Raw genomic sequence first — 18663 nt, 5'->3', positions numbered from 1 at the left:
TATTGGCTGGGTTGGATTTGTCCTGTTTTTGTGTACTGGACCGAGGCAATTTACTATATTGCTGGGTAGATGCCAATGTTTTAGTTATACACGAATAGCCTGGTTTATGGTTATACCACATTCTCAAGCACAAGTCTTCAGTACAACAATTATCAGGGCTGATCACCTTTGTAGCATCCAGTGCCTCCAACCATTTCTTATGTAGAGCAAATCAAATCGGCTGAAAACTGGCAACTATGATTCTGGGGACCTCTGGTTTAGGCTGAGATCAATCATCCATTGGACAGTTTTCCTGAAGATTAATCGCAAATACTTCACTCTTCTGTTTTGTACTGATGTACACACTTTGCCATCATTAAAAAAGGGGATACTTGTGAATCCTGAGAATTGTTAATTGTCCACTACCATTCATGACTGGATGTGCAAGACTGCAGAGCTTAGATCTGATCCATTGGAGGTGGAACAGATTATCTCTCTATTACTGGCTTCTTCCATTATTTGGCTTCAAGAGGTTGACGCCTCACTTTGAAGTGTGTCTGCTGCTCCCTATATGCTCGTCTGCACTCTCCATTGAACCAGGTTGGTCTGCTGGCTTGATGTTACCTGGGCTATTGTAACAAAGCAGGAAACATAGTCATTAGAAGGGTTAAAAAGTGATAAGGAGGAAATATTGATAAGTTGGTATTTATGGTTGATAAGTTACCTATATCAGAAGGGATGCATCCATGTATGCTGAAAGAAGGGAGAATAAAAATTGCAGAAGTACTGGCAATAATCTTCCAGTCCTCCTTTGACTCAGGGATGGTGCCAGAAAACTGGAAAATTCCAAACATCACACCCTTGTTGGCATGCATTTCTCAGGATAAAGCCTAACAATTGCAGACCCCTCAGTTTAACTTTGATAGTGGGGCAACTTATAGAAATAATAATGCTGGATTAAAATAAAAGCCACCTTGAAAAATATGCTTCAAAAAGAGGGAGGCAGCATGGATTTGTTAAGGAAAATTATCTTGTACCAACTTACTGAATCTCTTTGAAGAGTCAACAGCAAAGTATAACGAAGAAAATGTTGTTAATGAGATGTGCTTTAATTCCCAAAAGTTATGTTATACAATATCAAACAGCAGCTTTATGAGAAAAAAATTGTTAAGGTTTGTAGTGGTAGTCCCAAGGCACTACTGCAGTACTGGGTACCCTGGTTCTTCTAATTTCTATTAATGACCAAGATCTGGAAATGTGGAACATTATTACACCATTTCCAGTTGATGCACAGAGTAGCACATCATTGACTATAAATCACACAGTGAGGAGAAAGTTAGAACCCTCCACAAGTCTAAACCAAACCAGACTTCAACATTGGCTTGAATGCAAAGAAAACAATGGTTGCCTAACATATAGCTCTTGATATAGCTTTTTAGTGTAGTATTTATGGTATTTAGTATTAATGCATAATGAATAACATGATGATAAATTTTAAGTTTGAAAATAATTCTTGACTTCAACATTTCCTTGACCCAATCTGTTTCAAACTTTAATGCTCAATGTGACATCAAACCACATGATAAAAGGTAGAACAGTCACAGGATTCGCTACCTGGAAAATTGTGGCAGCAGTGAAAATCAAGTAACAAAATCTGAGATTATTTGGAGAGAAAAATTTTTAAAAATCCATTTTTTCAAGAAATTGTTGATACAACTTTAAGACCAATTAGCAGACAGCAGCCACTGAAAATGTGTTGCTGGAAAAGCGCAGCAGGTCAGGCAGCATCCAAGGAACAGGAGAGTCGACGTTTCGGGCATGAGCCCTTCTTCAGGAAACACGCCCAAAACGTCGACTCTCCTGCTCCTTGGATGCTGCCTGAACCGCTGCAACACATTTTCCAGCAACACATTTTCAGCTCTGATCTCCAGCATCTGCAGTCCTCACTTTCTCCTAGCAGAGAGCAGCCGTACTGCTGTTGTGAGGAAACATCTCTGAACAGAAAACTCCCACAGAGGAGCCATCAGAGCACTGTTAAGTGTCAAAACAAAAATTACAGCCAGTCATAGTTAAACAAAAAACTTTAAAACAATTTTTAAAAACTATTAGCAGCTATGGGAAGAATTTGGAATTTGGAATCCATGTAAGGAAGCCTTTTATTATCTATACCGAGCAGATTTGATCTCTTAAGGGAAGGAACACAGAGGTATAGTTGGACTTGCTAAACTAGTCTGAGGAATGCAGTTACGTTTTCTAACAGTTAATAAATGCATGCACTATTTAATTGATGACAAAACTAAAACAGTAAAATATGGTAATTCCTTGAATACGGGCGAAACTCATTGAAAAAGGAAAAGAAAAATCTAGCAAAAAATTGTTACTGCAATTCAAAGTATCAGAGCCCTGATGTGAAATTAGTGTTTTTAATTAGTTCAATCATTTGATTGACAACATCAAGTTTTATTCAAAAACGATGTTTTATTAATTTTATTAATAATCAAAATGTGCAAAATCAGGTAAAGTGCAAATCTAATTATGTGTCAAATCCAATGCAAATTTATAAATGAGACTGAAAAACAATCGGCCAAAATGATATCACAACAGCTTAATTTAGAGTCAAAACATTGGTTGCCATCTTTATACAATTAAAATCTTACTCAATAGTCTCGTAATCTTATTGAGTTGAAGGTGTTTTGAGAAAGTTCTACCCAATGATTCTCAAGAAATCCTTCACCAATCTTGGAAAAGAAATATCTTCATTTATCTGAATGAAGACACCAGTTTGGTAAAGGGAAATGGAACGTTATTAGGTAAACATCATTTAAAACAGCATAATTGTGAAAAGCTTTCAGTTTTAGTACTACAACAACATCTTTACTACAATGATATTACTCAGCTAAGAATATTACAAACAATAAGATGAATATCAGTCCAAGCACGTTAAAATACCAACAATATTCTTACAAATCAAGAAAATAATCAACAACTTCAAATATCTTCAAAATGTCAGGCTCATACAACAAGAGGTCATTTGTGACAGAATTGCTATTAGTCTTGAAGATATTTCAGTCTCTGAACTTCAGTTGAGAGATGATCTAATTCTAGAATGAGCACTTCAAATAGCAATGGATACAGAGTCCAGAAAATTGTTCAAGAAGCAAAAGTTCCATTTAATTCAGAATAATCTATAGTGGGTTTATGACTTAAAGCACAATAGACCAGTTAACCAGAGGAAACAGACCTTCATTTGAATACTGTACCACATATGGCAATATCAACACAAAATCTTCATACTTACAGTATTTTGTCACTATTGTGGTTCTAAAATACCAGCAAAAATGGCACTCTCCAGTCTTCTCCCAACACCTTGCTCTGGTAGCAAAAGAAGTTACTTCTTGAAGATGTGCTACAGACTAAAGGGACACAAAGCATACATACCAAGCAACAAACCTAATCATTCCAAACCCAAATAGTATGAACTAATGCCTTTGAACAAAACTTTGAAGGACAGGTCATCATTGAAAGAGAATGAATTTCTTTTGAAGAAGAAAAATGATCTGTGGATGAACTACGAGACTCTTTTTCTGGAGAATTAATATAAGAAAACGTCATCTTCAGTTCAACCAGTTTGTCTGAAACCCAAACTCACATTGTGGCATTGAACATCTTTTAAGAGAAAGGACAATTTGAAAGTTTGTGATGATACAATTCTTGTAAGCATTCTACACTATGAGGAGGACAGTGTTGAACTAAAAAAGGACATTGGACAGGTTGGTGGAATAGATGGATAGTACAGAAGAAATTCAGTATGGAGAAGTGTAAGATAGAAAGAAGACAGCGTGTATATAATAAAGGATACTATTACAAACAGCATGTAGGAGCAGAGAGACCGAGATAGGTATTATCATAAGTCAATAAATGTAGCTGTACAGTCAGAGACAGCAATTAATAAATCATGCAGTAACCTAGGATTTATTATTAGTTACATAGAGTACAATAGAATGGAGATTATGCTGAATGTGTAAAAGTCATGACTTATACCTCAGCTGTCATATTACATGCAATATTGTGCACTACACTTTCTGAAGGATGTGAATATTACAGAGAATGCAGACGTGCTTTATGAGAATGGCTCCTGTGATTAGATACTTCAGTTACAAAGATAGGCTGGAGATGTTGGAACTATTTTCCTTGGAGAGGAGAAAGCTAAGAGAAGATTTGATCAATGTTTTCAAAATCATGAGAGGTCTGCATAGAGCAGACATTGGAAAACAGTTTCCATTTGTAAAAAGGTCAAAAATGAGAGGACACAGACTAAAAATAATTTTCAAAAGAAATGAGAAACGTAAGAATTTTTCATAAAGCGAATGGTCTAGGTCAAGAATGCACTGCCTGGAAGTGTGATGGAGGCAGATTCAATTAAGAGAGAGCACTATATGATTCTTGAAATAGTAAAAATGTACAGGCAAAGACCACTAGGTCATTATGCACATAGAAAGAGCTAGTCCAGATATGGTGTACTGAATGATCTTCTTTTGCTCCATATCAATTCTGTGATTCTGTAATTATTTACATCCGATGATCTCAGACACTATGAGCATCTGTTTTTAAAAATTTGAAAATGACTTGAAAAATACTACATAAAACCATTTGTTTGATCGGTTTGTGTACAATAATCAAGTTCTTGGAATCTTCTTTTTTAAAAAGTTGCTAAAAACTTTCAAAATGTGCCTATTTGTGCCCTAGCACACAAAAAAGCTTCCTTTTGTCACCTTTCTTGGAAGATCTCAAATGGATATAATTAACAGAAACTTGCTAATCGGGTTTTAATCTGGGGACATAGCCAGTTTCTAGCACAATGTTTTTAGTAAACTAGCATTATTGATTGCAGAAATTCAGTTTAGGTGGCAGGTAATTTGTGCTTGAAGTCCCTTCTTGCTTGGCCAATTCCAAAACAAAATTAATACAATTTAGTCAAACTCCAGGTTAATATTGGAGCTGTCAGTATTGACCAAATAAGCTTATTTAAATACAGGGATCTGGAGTACTTTCACAGCTTTAAAGAATAATTCTTTTGTGTTTTAAATTCACTATTTTAATTATATAAATTGTTTGAAACCGCTTGAAAATAAATATGTGTAAACAATGGATATCAAATAGTTTGATAATCCTTTAACCTCTTACCACAGCTTAAAATGGTCAAATACCAGTTGTTTTGGTTCAGCTGCTGAAAAGATTAAATGTTATATCAACAGATTCTCATTGAGAGAAATTGCACTTTTATTAAAATTTGTGATGGAAAACCTTGTTTTCTATTTCATTAACTTACATTACATACGTAATAAGTTGCATCCAATAAGACGTCCTAATTCAGTTTTAGGAAATGCTTCAGGGAAAATAAATGATGGACACGCAACGTGAATCATGGATCTCATCTGTTGATTATTGTCTTAAGTCAACCATTTAATACATTTCTGCAGGGCTTTGAAAGCTGGTGGAGAGGTTACTATAGAAATCCCCACCAAAGCTTGTGAAAAGCAAGACAATAATATTAAAGCTTTGGAACATGTCCAACTGGAGGCAACAATTGAATATACTCGGAGAGGAGACCTTCACATTACTCTGATATCTCCTGCAGGTAAGTCAACTTTATATTCTGCACAGGATGTGCATAACTGAAATGGATATTCTGAACTGTTGTGAAGGATGAAATATGAAGAGTTTAGCTTTGCATCTGATTATGCATCAGGAGTGTTCAATGTTGACACAGCATGTCTGATGCTGTATTACTTTACACTGGAAATGGATTTTATCTAAGTTTAGGATTTTGTGTAGGGGAACCTCAATGCTCTCTATCGGAGTGTATTGCGGCCCTCACTATTTGTGCTCAGTAGAATGGTCTTCTCAACAGAGAGGGCTCCTTTCCTTTAAACTGTCCTCCTCACCTCTGTGCTGGTGACTGTTTAGCTGTTCCAAGTGAAACTGTCCTGCTTACCTGCATTCTGGGGCCTGAAATCGGGATCTTCCTCTGAGGTTGTGTTCTGTTCGCCGAGCTGGGAATTTGTGTTGCAGACATTTCGTCCCCTGTCTAGGTGACATCCTCAGTGCTTGGGGGCCTCCTGTGAAGTGCTCCAGCGATCTTTCCTCTGGCATTTATAGTGGTTTGAATCTGCCGCTTCCGCTTGTCAGTTCCAGCTGTCCGTTGCAGTGGTCGGTATATTGGGTCCAGGTCGATTTGCTTATTGATTGAATCTGTGGATGAGTGCCATGCCTCTAGGAATTCCCTGGCTGTTCTCTGTTTAGCTTGCCCTATATTAGTAGTGCTATCCCAGTCGAATTCATGTTGCTTGTCATCTGCGTGTGTGGCTACTAAGGATAGCTGGTCGTATCGTTTCATGGCTAGTTGGTGTTCATGGATGCGGATCGTTCGCTGTCTTCCTGTTTGTCCTATGTAGTGTTTTGTGCAGTCCTTGCATGGGATTTTGTACACTACATTGGTTTTGCTCATGCTGGGTATCGGGTCCTTCGTTCTGGTGAGTTGTTGTCTGAGAGTGGCTGTTGGTTTGTGTGCTGTTATGAGTCCTAGTGGTCACAGTAGTCTGGCTGTCAGTTCGGAAATGCTCTTGATGTATGGGAGTGTGGCTAGTCCTTTGGGTTGCGGCATGTCCTCGTTCTGTTGTCTTTCCCTGGGACAACTGAATTCGACTGGGCCAACACTACTATTATATGGGAGTCCATATAGATCACATCTACTACTCTGCCCTCATCAATCTTCGTTGTTACTTCTTCAAAAAACTGAAATCAAGTTTGTGAGATACGATTTCCTACGCACAGGGCGGCACGGTGGCACAGTGGTTAGCACTGCTGCCTCACAGCGGCAGAGACCTGGGTTCAATTCCCGCCTCAGGCGACTTTCTGTGTGGAGTTTGCACATTCTCCCCGTGTCTGCGTGGGTTTCCTCCGGGTGCTCCGGTTTCCTCCCACAATCCAAAAATGTGCAGGTTAGGTGAATTGGCCATGCTAAATTGCCCATAGTGTTAGGTGAAGGGGTAAATGTAGGAGTATGGGTCTAGGCGGTATACGTTTCGGCGGGTCAGTGTGGACTTGTTGGGCCAAAGGGCCTGTTTCTACACTGTAAGTAATCTAATCTAATCTAATCAAAGCCATGTTGATTCACCCAAATCAGTCCTTGCCTTTCCACATACATGTACCTCCTGTCCCTCAGGATTCCTTCCAACAACTTGCCCACCACCGAGGTCAGGCTCATCAGTCTATAGTTCCCTGGCTTGTCCTTACCACCCTTCTTAAACAGTGGCATCACATTTGCCAACCTCCAGTCTTCCGGCACCTCACTTGTGACTATGATACAAATATTCTCAGCAAGAGGCCCAGCAATCCCTTCTCTAGCTTCTAGGGTACACCTGATCAGGTCCTGGGGATTTATCCACCTTTACGTGTTTCAAGACAACCAACACTTCCTCCTCTGTAATCTGGATATTTTGCAAGATCAAAGTTTGGGAGAAGATTTGTAGCTCAGGTGCTCGTTGTTGTGGTTCTGTTCGCCAAGCTGGGAGTTTGTGTTGCAAACGTTTTGTCCCCTGTCTAGGTGACATCCTCAGTGCTTGGGAGCCTCCTGTGAAGCGCTTCTGTGATGTTTCCTCCGGCATTTATAGTGGCTTGTCTCTGCCGCTTCCGGTTGTCAGTTCTTGCTGTTCGCTGCAGTGGCCGGTATATTGAGTCCAGGTCAATGTGTTTGTTGATAGAATCTGTGGATGAGTGCCATGCCTCTAGGAATTCCCTGGCTGTTCTCTGTTTGGCTTGCCCTATATTAGTAGTGTTATCCCAGTCGAATTCATGTTGCTTGTCATCTGCGTGTGTGGCTACTAAGGATAGCTGGTCGTGTCGTTTTGTGGCTAGTTGATGTTTATGGATGCGGGTCGTTAGCTGTCTTCCTGTTTGTCCTATATAGTGTTTTGTGCAGTTCTTGCACGGGATTTTGTACACTACAATGGTTTTGCTCATGCTGGGTATCGGGTTCTTTGTTCTGGTGAGTTGTTGTCTGAGAGTGGCTCAGATAAAACGGACAGATAACCAGGTCTGACCTACAAAGAATGAAACCAGAAAGCAACAACACCCCCAGATTCTATGGACTACCTAAAGTACACAAACCAGACATCCCACTCAGACCCATAGTATCACTACCAGGGACACCATCACACAAACTGGCTAAAGAACTACAGCAGAAACTGAAACACCTGATCAGCGGATCCAGACAATCTATACAATCAACACAGGAATTCTTGGACATCATCAGAAATATACACATGGACAAGGAAGAAACCATGGTCTCATTCGATGTAACAGCACTGTTCACCTCTATCGACAAAACCCTAGCCAGAGAAACAATATTCAACCTGCTGGACATACAGAACAGACAACAGGACGTTGAACGTATTAACAATGATGGCATACTTAAACTACTGGACCTGTGCCTCACAACACACTTCACATTCAACAACCAGATATACGAACAAATCAACGGAACACCCATGGGCTCACCGATCTCTGGACTCATCGCAGAAGCAGTAACGCAAAGGTTAGAACAAACAGTCTTACCACAAATACAACCCAAACTCTGGGTCAGATATGTAGACGACAGCTTTGTAATCATTAAAAACACAGAAATAGAGAACACACACCGGATCATCAACGCCACACTCACAGGAATCCGATTCACGAGAGAGGAAGAAAAGGACAACCAGCTCCCATTCCTAGACGTGATGGTACAGAGAACACCGAACGGAGAATTCAGCACAAAGGTATACAGGAAAGCCACACACACAGACCAAGTCCTGAACTATGAAAGCAACCATCCCAACATACACAAAAGAAGTTGCATCAGGACACTATTTAAAAGGGCCACAACACACTGCAGCAGACCAGAACTGCAAAAAGAGGAAGAAGAACACCTATACAAGGTATTCACCAAAAACGGATACCCGCGCAATTTCATCAACAGATGCCTCAGGGAAAGACAACGGAATGAGGACATGCCGCAACCCAAAGGACTAGCCACACTACCATACATCAGGAGCATTTCCGAACTGACAGCCAGACTACTGTGACCACTAGGACTCATAACAGCACACAAACCAACAGCCACTCTCAGACAACAACTCACCAGAACGAAGGACCCGATACCCAGCATGAGCAAAACCAATGTAGTGTACAAAATCCCATGCAAGGACTGCACAAAACACTACATAGGACAAACAGGAAGATAGCTAACGATCCGCATCCATAAACACCAACTAGCCACAAAACGAAATGACCAGCTATCCTTAGTAGCCACACACGCAGATGGCAAGCAACATGAATTCGACTGGGATAACACTACTAATATAGGGCAAGCCAAACAGAGAACAGCCAGGGAATTCTTAGAGGCATGGCACTCATCCACAGATTCTATCAACAAGCACATCGACCTGGACCCAATATACTGGCCACTGCAGTGGACAGCAAGAACTGACAACCGGAAGCGGCAGAGACAAGCTACTATACATGCTGGAGGAGACATCACAGAAGCGCTTCACAGGAGGCTCCCAAGCACTGAGGATGTCACCTAGACAGGGGACGAAACGTTGGCAACACAAACTCCCAGCTCAGCGAACAGAACCACAACAATTTTGCAAGATGTCACCATCTATTTCCCTACAGTCTATATCTTCCATGTCATTATACATGAACAGCGAAGTCTAGCTTCCAGGTGCAGTAAGTAATTAAGAAAGTGAATGAAATGTTATCATTTACTATGACGGGAATTAAATACTCATCACAACTCACTAGAGAAGTGGACTGGAAATCAGTCCCCTCTATTTCCACTGTTGTCACAAAAGTTCATGATTTAAAGTAACAAAACTTCCAATTTATTTGATTTCAAACTCAGCTGGCTAGAAAGTACAGACCAGATCTCTATACTGAACAGGAATTACACTTTATCGCCAGTAATTAGATTCTAGCTAGAGATATACAGGTTAAAACTGTCAGCATATAACACTACTAATTAAAACTCTAACCCCTTACACATGTAGACAGACAAAAGACAGGGAAACATAGGTTTTGGGTGAAGGAAATCTGGAAGCATGTTCAGTGACTTCTATTCAAGGATTTCTAAGATGATTCTCATATTTTATACCCTGGTCACTTTTCAATCATCTTTCTCCAGATGCTGGTTCACTTATAAAACATCCCTGTCTTAATAGTTCAAAGTCACCACTCACACCAATTGCTGAAAGAGAGATTAACTGGTTTCCTTCAAGTTTAAAATGGGCTTGGACAGCAGAGAACAGCTTTTGTGCTGATGGAGATCAAATCACTCTTCTCTCTCTTGTTCCCAACCATACGTTGTTTAGTTAATTAAGAATCAATCACATGGTTACTGGAGGCAAAAGGCTTTTGTCATTAACAACTGGTCACTGGTCTAAGAATCAATCAACTTCATATTGCCACCCATCTGTGTACAGAGCTTCTCAGCTCTTTTCAAACATGCAGCAATCCTTAAAAATGTTTGGTTTAAAACAAGTCATTCTTATTTCAGACCATAATTTATTTTAAAGAAAGCACACAAATTAATAGTCACAATCTTTACATACACATTAAAATACTGGAAATTATATTTTAGTTATACCGGACACAAGTGAGACCATATCTGGTGTGCTCTGTACATTATTGGTCTCCTTATTTAAGGAAATATGAACAATTGTTGGTGACCAGAGGAGGTCTACTGTACTCATAATTGGAATGAGTGGGCTGTCCTTTGAGGAACGGTTGAACAGTCAAGGGTTACAAAGAATTTAGAAGACTCAGAGGGAACTTGAGTGAAACGTGAAGGATCCCAAGTGGTCTTGACAAAGTTAGCTGTGGAAAGGATGTTGTTTCTTTATAGAGACTCTAAAAGTCAGTATCACTATTTCAAAAGAAGCAGTTGCCCATTTAAGACAGAGAAGGTGAAATCTCTTCCTGAAAAGGGGCTGGAAGTAGAAAATTTGAAGTGGAGCTGGATAGATTCTTGATAAGGCAGGGAAAGAGAAACATGGAGCTGAGATTCCTGTGTGGCTTTGCCAAGCCCTAAAGCACATTGCCAAAATGGCTATGCTGCAAATTTATTTGGGAAACAAGATACTGATCAGTTTCATGAATTTGTAACTCAGCTGCCTCGGTTCCCAATTTGGCAGGACCCAAAACTTCAGCCCAGAGAGTCCGTAACAGTACCCTGTTTTGTTGACCACAGGAACCAACACTGTGCTCTTAGCGGAGCGTGAAAGGGACTCGTCACCAAATGGTTTTAAGAACTGGGCCTTTATGTCAGTGCATACCTGGGGAGAGGATCCAGTGGGTACATGGCTCTTAAGGATTACTGATGTGGTAAGTGTTGCTAATTGTTGCTGTGACTTATATTGTAGAACACTGAACATATCCACAGATTTTGATAATAGTAATCAGAGGGATTAGAAGTGAATAAATAATGTTTAAAACGTACAAGTACTTTACCTATAATTGCAGATATATCATAAGATCACTTATGATATGGTGCTTCTTTAAGTTGAGTAAAATCAGCAACAGATAGATAGACAATACAAGACATCTCATTTGAATGATTCTTTAAATGATGAATACACTGGAAATTTCATTGTATTCTATTGTAAATGATTTTTTGATAATCTTACAGTAATTGTGTCATAGAGGTGTATGATATTTTTCAGGATATAGTATCAAATGGTAAGAAATCCTAAGATCAATATATTATACTAAATAACAGATAAGACTAGATGACTTAGTGTGGAAACAGGCCCTTCGGCCCAACAAGTCCACATCGACCCGCTGAAGAGCAACCCACCCAGACCCATTCCCCTACATCTACCACTACGGGCAATTTAACATGGCTAATTTACATAACCTGCACAGTTTTGGACTGTGGGAGGAAACTGGAGTACCTGGAGGACACCCATGCAGACACGGGGAGAATGTGCAAATTCCACACAGAGAGTTGCCTGAGGTGGGAATTGAACCTGGGTCTTTGGAACTGTGAGGTAGCAATGCTAGCCACTGTAACGAAGAAGTAATTTCCTAATTTCACAATCTGAACAAGAAAGCTTAATCTCTGAAAGTATATTTAAGAGTGTTCAGCGTACACTGCATTTGTATTTTTTAAACTAGCTTGAGAATCATATATGGACCTGAATTTTCAGTCTGTATTGTTAAAGGATAAGGTTCCCAATGAGGATAGAAAAGTCAGAAAATTGTTCTTTAAGGTAAAATATGTAATCCAACCATAAGCAATAATGAAATTCCTGTAATTTGGTCTTGTTATTGTTATCAAAGCTTATAATATTATCTCAAAATGACCATTTAAACTTCACTGTCTCTATTTATTTATGTAATTAATTGTTCTTGAGTTATGAATATTGCTGCCCGGTGAGTATTTATTGTCTTGACCAATTCTTTTGGGGTTCTTGCAGCCTTTCATTTTAAATTACAGCAAGTGAGTGAAACAGCAACATGGGAATTCATCCCGAATAAAAAGGCTGTACTATATTTCATTTACAATTCCAAATGGGTGTTAAGTATTTATAAATTCGTATTACATGAATGAAACCCAATTTATTTGTCATTCTTATTTCATTAACATTTTCTGACTGCAGTGTTCCATAACAAATTGTCAGCAACATGCCTATAGCCCTTGCTGATTGCAGTTCCATTTCCTTGTCCTACAGTTTATTTCACTTAGCTTATATATATAGTTTGTAGGAGATATGTAAGAGCAAATGTACAATAGCAAAGTTAATTTTCTGTACTCTCTATGGGGAAATGACTGTTCTCTGTACAAAGTATTACACAGATACCCAAACTCCACAGGGAGAATGTGCAACTGATGCCCTGATTTTCATTTCTTGGGAGCTCAGAGATGGGACATCTCCGAGGTCCACAGATCAAACACAGGAAAACTGGCAAAGCAAGTTAGCTTTTCGATTTGGGGTGATGGGGCTCCTTGGGAGGTAAGCCAGGCAAGTCAAAGTAATAGAAGCTACTATCCTTGGATATGTGCTACTCCACTGCTAAAGTTTGGAACAAACTTCCAATAGAGTCCACTGAGTCCTAAGAATCGAAGCACCTCTTTCTTAGAGGTTAGTCATTGAGGTTACTCGAGAGCCTTTGTCTTTGCATTCCTTGGGGTCAACCTTCCAATGACCAATTTTCTGTCCCAAGAATATCACCTCTGCTTTTGCGAATTCCATTTTATTTAAGTTTATCAACAGTTTTGCTTCTCGTAGTCATTCAAAGAGCTCTGCCAATTGTACTATGTGATCTTTCCAGGACTTAGTAAAGATCATACATCATCCAAATAGACTGCCCAGTTTGTTAACCCAGCCACAACTCTACTCATGAGTCTTTGGAATGTGGCAGGTGCATTCTTCATTCCAAAGGGCATCACTTTAAACCGATATAGTCCATTTGAGGTTACAAACTCAGAAATGTCTTTCGCCGACTCTGATAAAGGTATCTGCGAGTAACCACGTATTAGATCCAACTTGGTGATGTGACTGGCTTGCTCGAGTTTCTTGATACAGTCCTCCAGTCTAGGAATTGGATATGAATCCGATTTCATAACAACGTTGACCTTCCGATAATCCACGTAGAATCGTTGAGTCCAGTCCGGTTTGGGAACAAAGATGATTGGTGAACTCCACTTGCTTTGGCTTGATTCGATGACGTTCTTGTCGAGCATGGCCTCCACCTCCATCTGGACCTGTCTGGCTTCGAAAGGATTAAGCCGAAAGGGGTGTTTTTATATCGGAGCAGTATTCCCCACGTCTGCTTCATGTGCAATAGCATTGGTCCTCCCCATCTAATTCTTACATATGTCCTTATACTGTAGTAACAAATCTTTCAACTGTGTTCAATGCTCCTTAGACCGATAGCTTACTAACCTATCCCACTCCTCAAGGATTTCTTCATTTTTTAAAATCTATTTTGAAGCACATCAAAATCCAGATCAGCTGGATTTGATTCCTCACTCTGAGGGGCAGCGAAACACTGTTTCTCCAGTTCTTCCTCTCTAGTGTAAAATGGTTTCAATATGTTCAAATGAGAGATTTAATCTATGAAAGATTATTCTACTGGTGGAGTTCAAGCACTCACTTCCAAAGATAAAGAATTCATGTGGAGGAACAGAAAGTTCAGGAAGTAATCTATAAAAATTCAAGTGGCCAAGAACTATGTAAAGTAAAAATTAACAATTTTATTTCTTAAAGTATAACAGAGAATAATTAACTAACCACTATTTATAATTTCTTTTTCTAATCTATCTTCTACCTTTCCTTCTTTAATACTAGTCTGATAAAGCTCCCATTAAGATTTATAAAATAACACTTATCTCAAAACCAGGCTAGAGAATCTTCTTTTCTCCTTGATAGAAGTTTCTGCGCCACAAGTAACTGATCAAAAAGGTACTTTTAAGAGAAATGTTTTTTTCAACCAGTCTGGTACATGTTAGGCTTGGTAGTTCTCCTCTCAGCTATTCAATTTTCCCCCGGTCTTATACCCACAAAACATCCGATTGTGTCACTGGCCTTTAAGGTTGTCAATACACTCAATTCAAACTGGATTGGAATTTGTTTTTTTTTGGGTATAATTTAAATTGATTGGCCAAATTTGAATTTGTGTTTTTGTCTCATTGCAACTCAGCAAGTGCTGTTTATTCTGAATCAAATGTTACTTTGTAAATTCTCTAGCGCTCAGTGTACTTGCCAAGTCCTTCATTCTCTTAAAGGTACAGTACATTTTTATACCTTCAAAACACCTTAGAGTCTAAAACAACTTGTAGCTGTCAATCAAACTAAAACAAAAGTTACCCCACTGTGATAATATATCCTTGTGAAATCAGTTAAGTGGCATTAGTCCAGTAATAGAAGTCATCAAGCTAATGGTTAATCCCTTGGCAATCAGAGTTTGAGAGTCCTTTGAAGGTTTGATTTATTTAATAATTTGGAAGTTCTTGGACAGTTTGAGAGTTCCTTAACCAGCTCTGACTACGTCATCTCTGCATAATTTTGTTTCCAGGTAGCAGAGATGTCAAAATGAGATATAAATGGAGAGAGCTGATCATTTAAATGAGCAGTTATTTATATGAACTGCAGGTGTTTGAAGCCTGGACCAGGTCAAACCCACTCCTTAAAAATTGGAAATGAATCATTCAGGAATAGGACTTACAACACTTTTCATCACAATGTAGAGACTTTGCATCATGGCTGAAATCTGGGTGTGAGTGGAATAAATCAACAGTCTTATAGTTGTACACTGCAACATCAATTTTGTGAAGTGATATTTTGTAAGGTTGACGATGTTTGTGTTAGTCAAATCATGTAGGAGGAAGTGAGGACTGCACATTCTAGAGATCAGAGTCGAAGAGTGTGGTGGTGGAAAAGCACAGCTGGTCAGCCTCAGAGGAGCAGGAGAATCAATGTTTTGGGTATAAGCTCTTCATCAGGAAGGGCTGATGAAGAGCTTATCCCCTAAACATCGACTCTCCTGCTCCTCCGATGCTGCCTGACCGGCTGTGCTTTTCCAGCACCACACACTTTGACTGAGTCAAATTGTGGTAAGTTTTGGCAATTTTTCAAACTTCACCATGAGAAAGAACAGCAATAACTTGCTTTCATACTGCATCTTTAACAAAGTAACAATTTATAGCAATAAAAAGATCCTCATTCCAAACATAAATGTGGCCCCTGTTGTATTGTGTGTATGTTTAATAGTTAAATCTTTCCTGAAATTTTCTGCAGTGTCCAGGTGTGTATGATCAGGTAATAAACATGAAGTTGAAGGAAAAATTTACATCAATTATTTGAATCATATTGATTGAACCACAAGAGCAAATAAACTATTTTACTTCAACAAGATCTGTATCCTTTGATTTGCATGTCTATCGGTGATTTCTGTATATGGATTGTAGAATTTTACGTTTCATGAATAGATGGATGTGAGAATATTTTTATTAATACTGTTAAAATGCAATTTTCTTTTTGAAACCATGCATATTGATCTGTCTAGTCTGGAAGAATGGAAAACAAAGGTGAAATCATTGACTGGAAATTAATTTTACATGGTACCTCCACCAAACCAGAGCACATGCAGAAGCCAAGAGTATACACTCCTTATAATGCTGTTCAGAATGACAGGAGAGGTGTAGAAACCACGGATGAACTCATAGAGGTAAGTGGTATACTGTGAGAATGAGATTAGCTTTCTAATGAAGTACTTTTTAAATCTTGAATAAAACAATTGCAGAGAATGATTTTTGTACAGCAAGTTCTGACATCTAAATATGACCCATTAACATTATAACAACTTAACTGCTGTAATGTTATGGACTAGGAATATCAGGAAGGGAGCTTTTTCAAAGGACCAGCAGCCCCCAATGGCCTTCTTCTGTATCATAGAATTCCATGGTTCTCTGGATATTTTAGTAGCATTATCGAAAAGCTGATCATTGAGCATTTAAGTCCCACCATTTCTAACAAGGAGTTCATTTCATCTTCTAACTACGTAGAATCCCAGAAAACCATAAGGCATAAGAACAGCAATAGACCATTCAACCAATCAAGTCTGCTCTATGCTGATATAATAATCTTTACCTCCACTTTCCTGCATTATTTCCCTAAACCTTGATTCCACTATTTAGCCTCGAGTAGACTTAGTGACCTAGCTTCAACAGCCCTCTGTAGTACAGAAGTCCACAGATTGGCTACCTTCTAAGAGGAAAGATTCCTCTTCATCTCTGTCTTAAATGGCAGTCCCTTACTCTCAGATCATGCCCCCGTTTCTTAAGATTTTCCAACAAGGGAAGCTACCTATCAGTATCTCCTCTGTCAAGCCCTTTAAGAATGTTAACTGTTTCCATTCCTCAAAGAATTCTATTCAATTTGTCAGTCATCATTTCCTTTTCAATGTTGACTCTGCTCGATTTTATTATGTATTGCTAAGGTTTTCTATTACACCCTTTACACCAGACTGTAGCATTTTCCTAATGACAGATATTACATTAATTGCCCTGCATGTTTTTTGTCTCATTCCTTTTTGGAACTAAGGAGGTACATTGGCAGTTTTCTAATCCCCTGGGACTTTTTCTACAGTCTAAGGATTCATGTAAAATTAGTACATCCACTATCTCTCTAGTGCTTTTATTGCAAAAAAGTTGGAGGACCCCGTGGAAATTTATATGGTCTAAGTGCACCTAAACCATTTGACTCTGCTACTTTAATTAAGAATTAATGATTGCTGCTCATTCCGTCAGAACCTTGTATCATGCATTAGCACAAAGTCATTACAATTACTCTATGATTGGATACCGTATATTTGCAACAGGTTTGTGAAATATTTTTTAGTGGTTTTTTTTGAAGGAATTTTTTTTTGTGACACATAACCCCACCTTGAATTCATACCAATAATTTGTATATGCATTACCCATGATTTTCCATTGAACAATTTATAATTATTGCCTTATGTAAATGGTAGCTAGTTGTTATATCTCAGTTTAGCTCTCAATTACTAGGACTCCTACCAGTATTTGAATCTATTAATTAGGTGGCACTCTTGCACAATATTAAGGAGCTGCTAAAGAGAAGTTGTACTTGCCTGTTCAGAGGAATATTAAAAATCTTATAATGCTATTTGAAAAATGTATTAATGCAAATTTATTTGAATCTACTGAATAAATGCTTATGTCGATTGAATAAGTTTGAAGTAAGTAGTTGCAGTATTTAGCATTCTCCATTTTGCTGTTGCAGGATGACATTTTCAGGGACATTGATCCTAGAAATCCATACAGAAAGGGGAACACCAGCAAAGAAAATGTAAACATAGAAGACACTAAAGAAGAAGCGGCCTTACACGCTACTTCTGCTCAAAAGCCATACGACCAACAAAATCAAGATAATAGAGCTCTGCAATTTTTCCATCGCAGTAGGTCCCATGATGATATGAAATTACCTAGTCAGAACTTCTATCAAGCCACTGGAAAATTAAACAAACAGGCCTATTTGAAAGACTTGGAGGACAGTGAATTAAATGAATACCGTGACCAGCTTTATGATACCAAATCTATTACGCATAGAGATGATAGATTGCTTCAAGCTTTATTAGAGATACTGGCAGAGAGCCAATAATTATTTGGTTGTGGGCAGGTTTTGTGTTAAGTAGAGTATTGTCTTGGTATATCTGTGATTCTGTGTAAAGAAGTAAATGAATTTGACAAGAAATAATCTTGACAAAACATTTAAACTATATTTTCATTATTTATTTATAGATGGTCTATAATTTTCATAATATCCATCAAGTATTGTGTGATTATGTTGTTTCATGGTACAAAAATGCAGGCTGTGGACCTGAAACAAATATTAAGACCACATCCAAAGATCTGAAGCATGATACCAGTAAAATATAGTCCAACAGAATCCAACCTATCTGTTAATTGTTTATAAACAAATCATTAATACTTTATAGTAATTATCATAGATCTTTTGTTAACAAAGGATTTATTTTGCTAATGAGTGGAGAGATTATTTAGCCCTAGTTTCACAAAATTGTTGCTTACATGATTAATTGTTTGATGATGTGGAAAGCATA

The 18663-nt window shown here is 38.5% G+C and overlaps 1 protein-coding gene across 1 annotated transcript in view; it reads left to right on the top strand.

Annotated features, from left to right (window-relative positions):
* Positions 1–18203, top strand: part of pcsk1 (proprotein convertase subtilisin/kexin type 1) — a 74696-nt gene extending 56493 nt beyond the window's left edge. Inside the window, exons 11-14 of the mRNA XM_060841398.1 lie at positions 5460–5617; positions 11270–11403; positions 16090–16251; positions 17826–18203. Coding sequence (XP_060697381.1) covers positions 5460–5617; positions 11270–11403; positions 16090–16251; positions 17826–18203 — 832 coding nt within the window. The remainder of the gene's footprint in view (positions 1–5459; positions 5618–11269; positions 11404–16089; positions 16252–17825) is intronic.
* The last annotated feature ends 460 nt before the right edge of the window (positions 18204–18663 follow it).

Source organism: Hemiscyllium ocellatum, chromosome 2, assembly GCF_020745735.1.
Source record: "Hemiscyllium ocellatum isolate sHemOce1 chromosome 2, sHemOce1.pat.X.cur, whole genome shotgun sequence".
NCBI classification, from domain to species: Eukaryota; Metazoa; Chordata; class Chondrichthyes; order Orectolobiformes; family Hemiscylliidae; genus Hemiscyllium; species Hemiscyllium ocellatum.
Note: the sequence above shows the minus strand (reverse complement) of the source record. Positions and strands in the feature narration are given on the sequence as shown.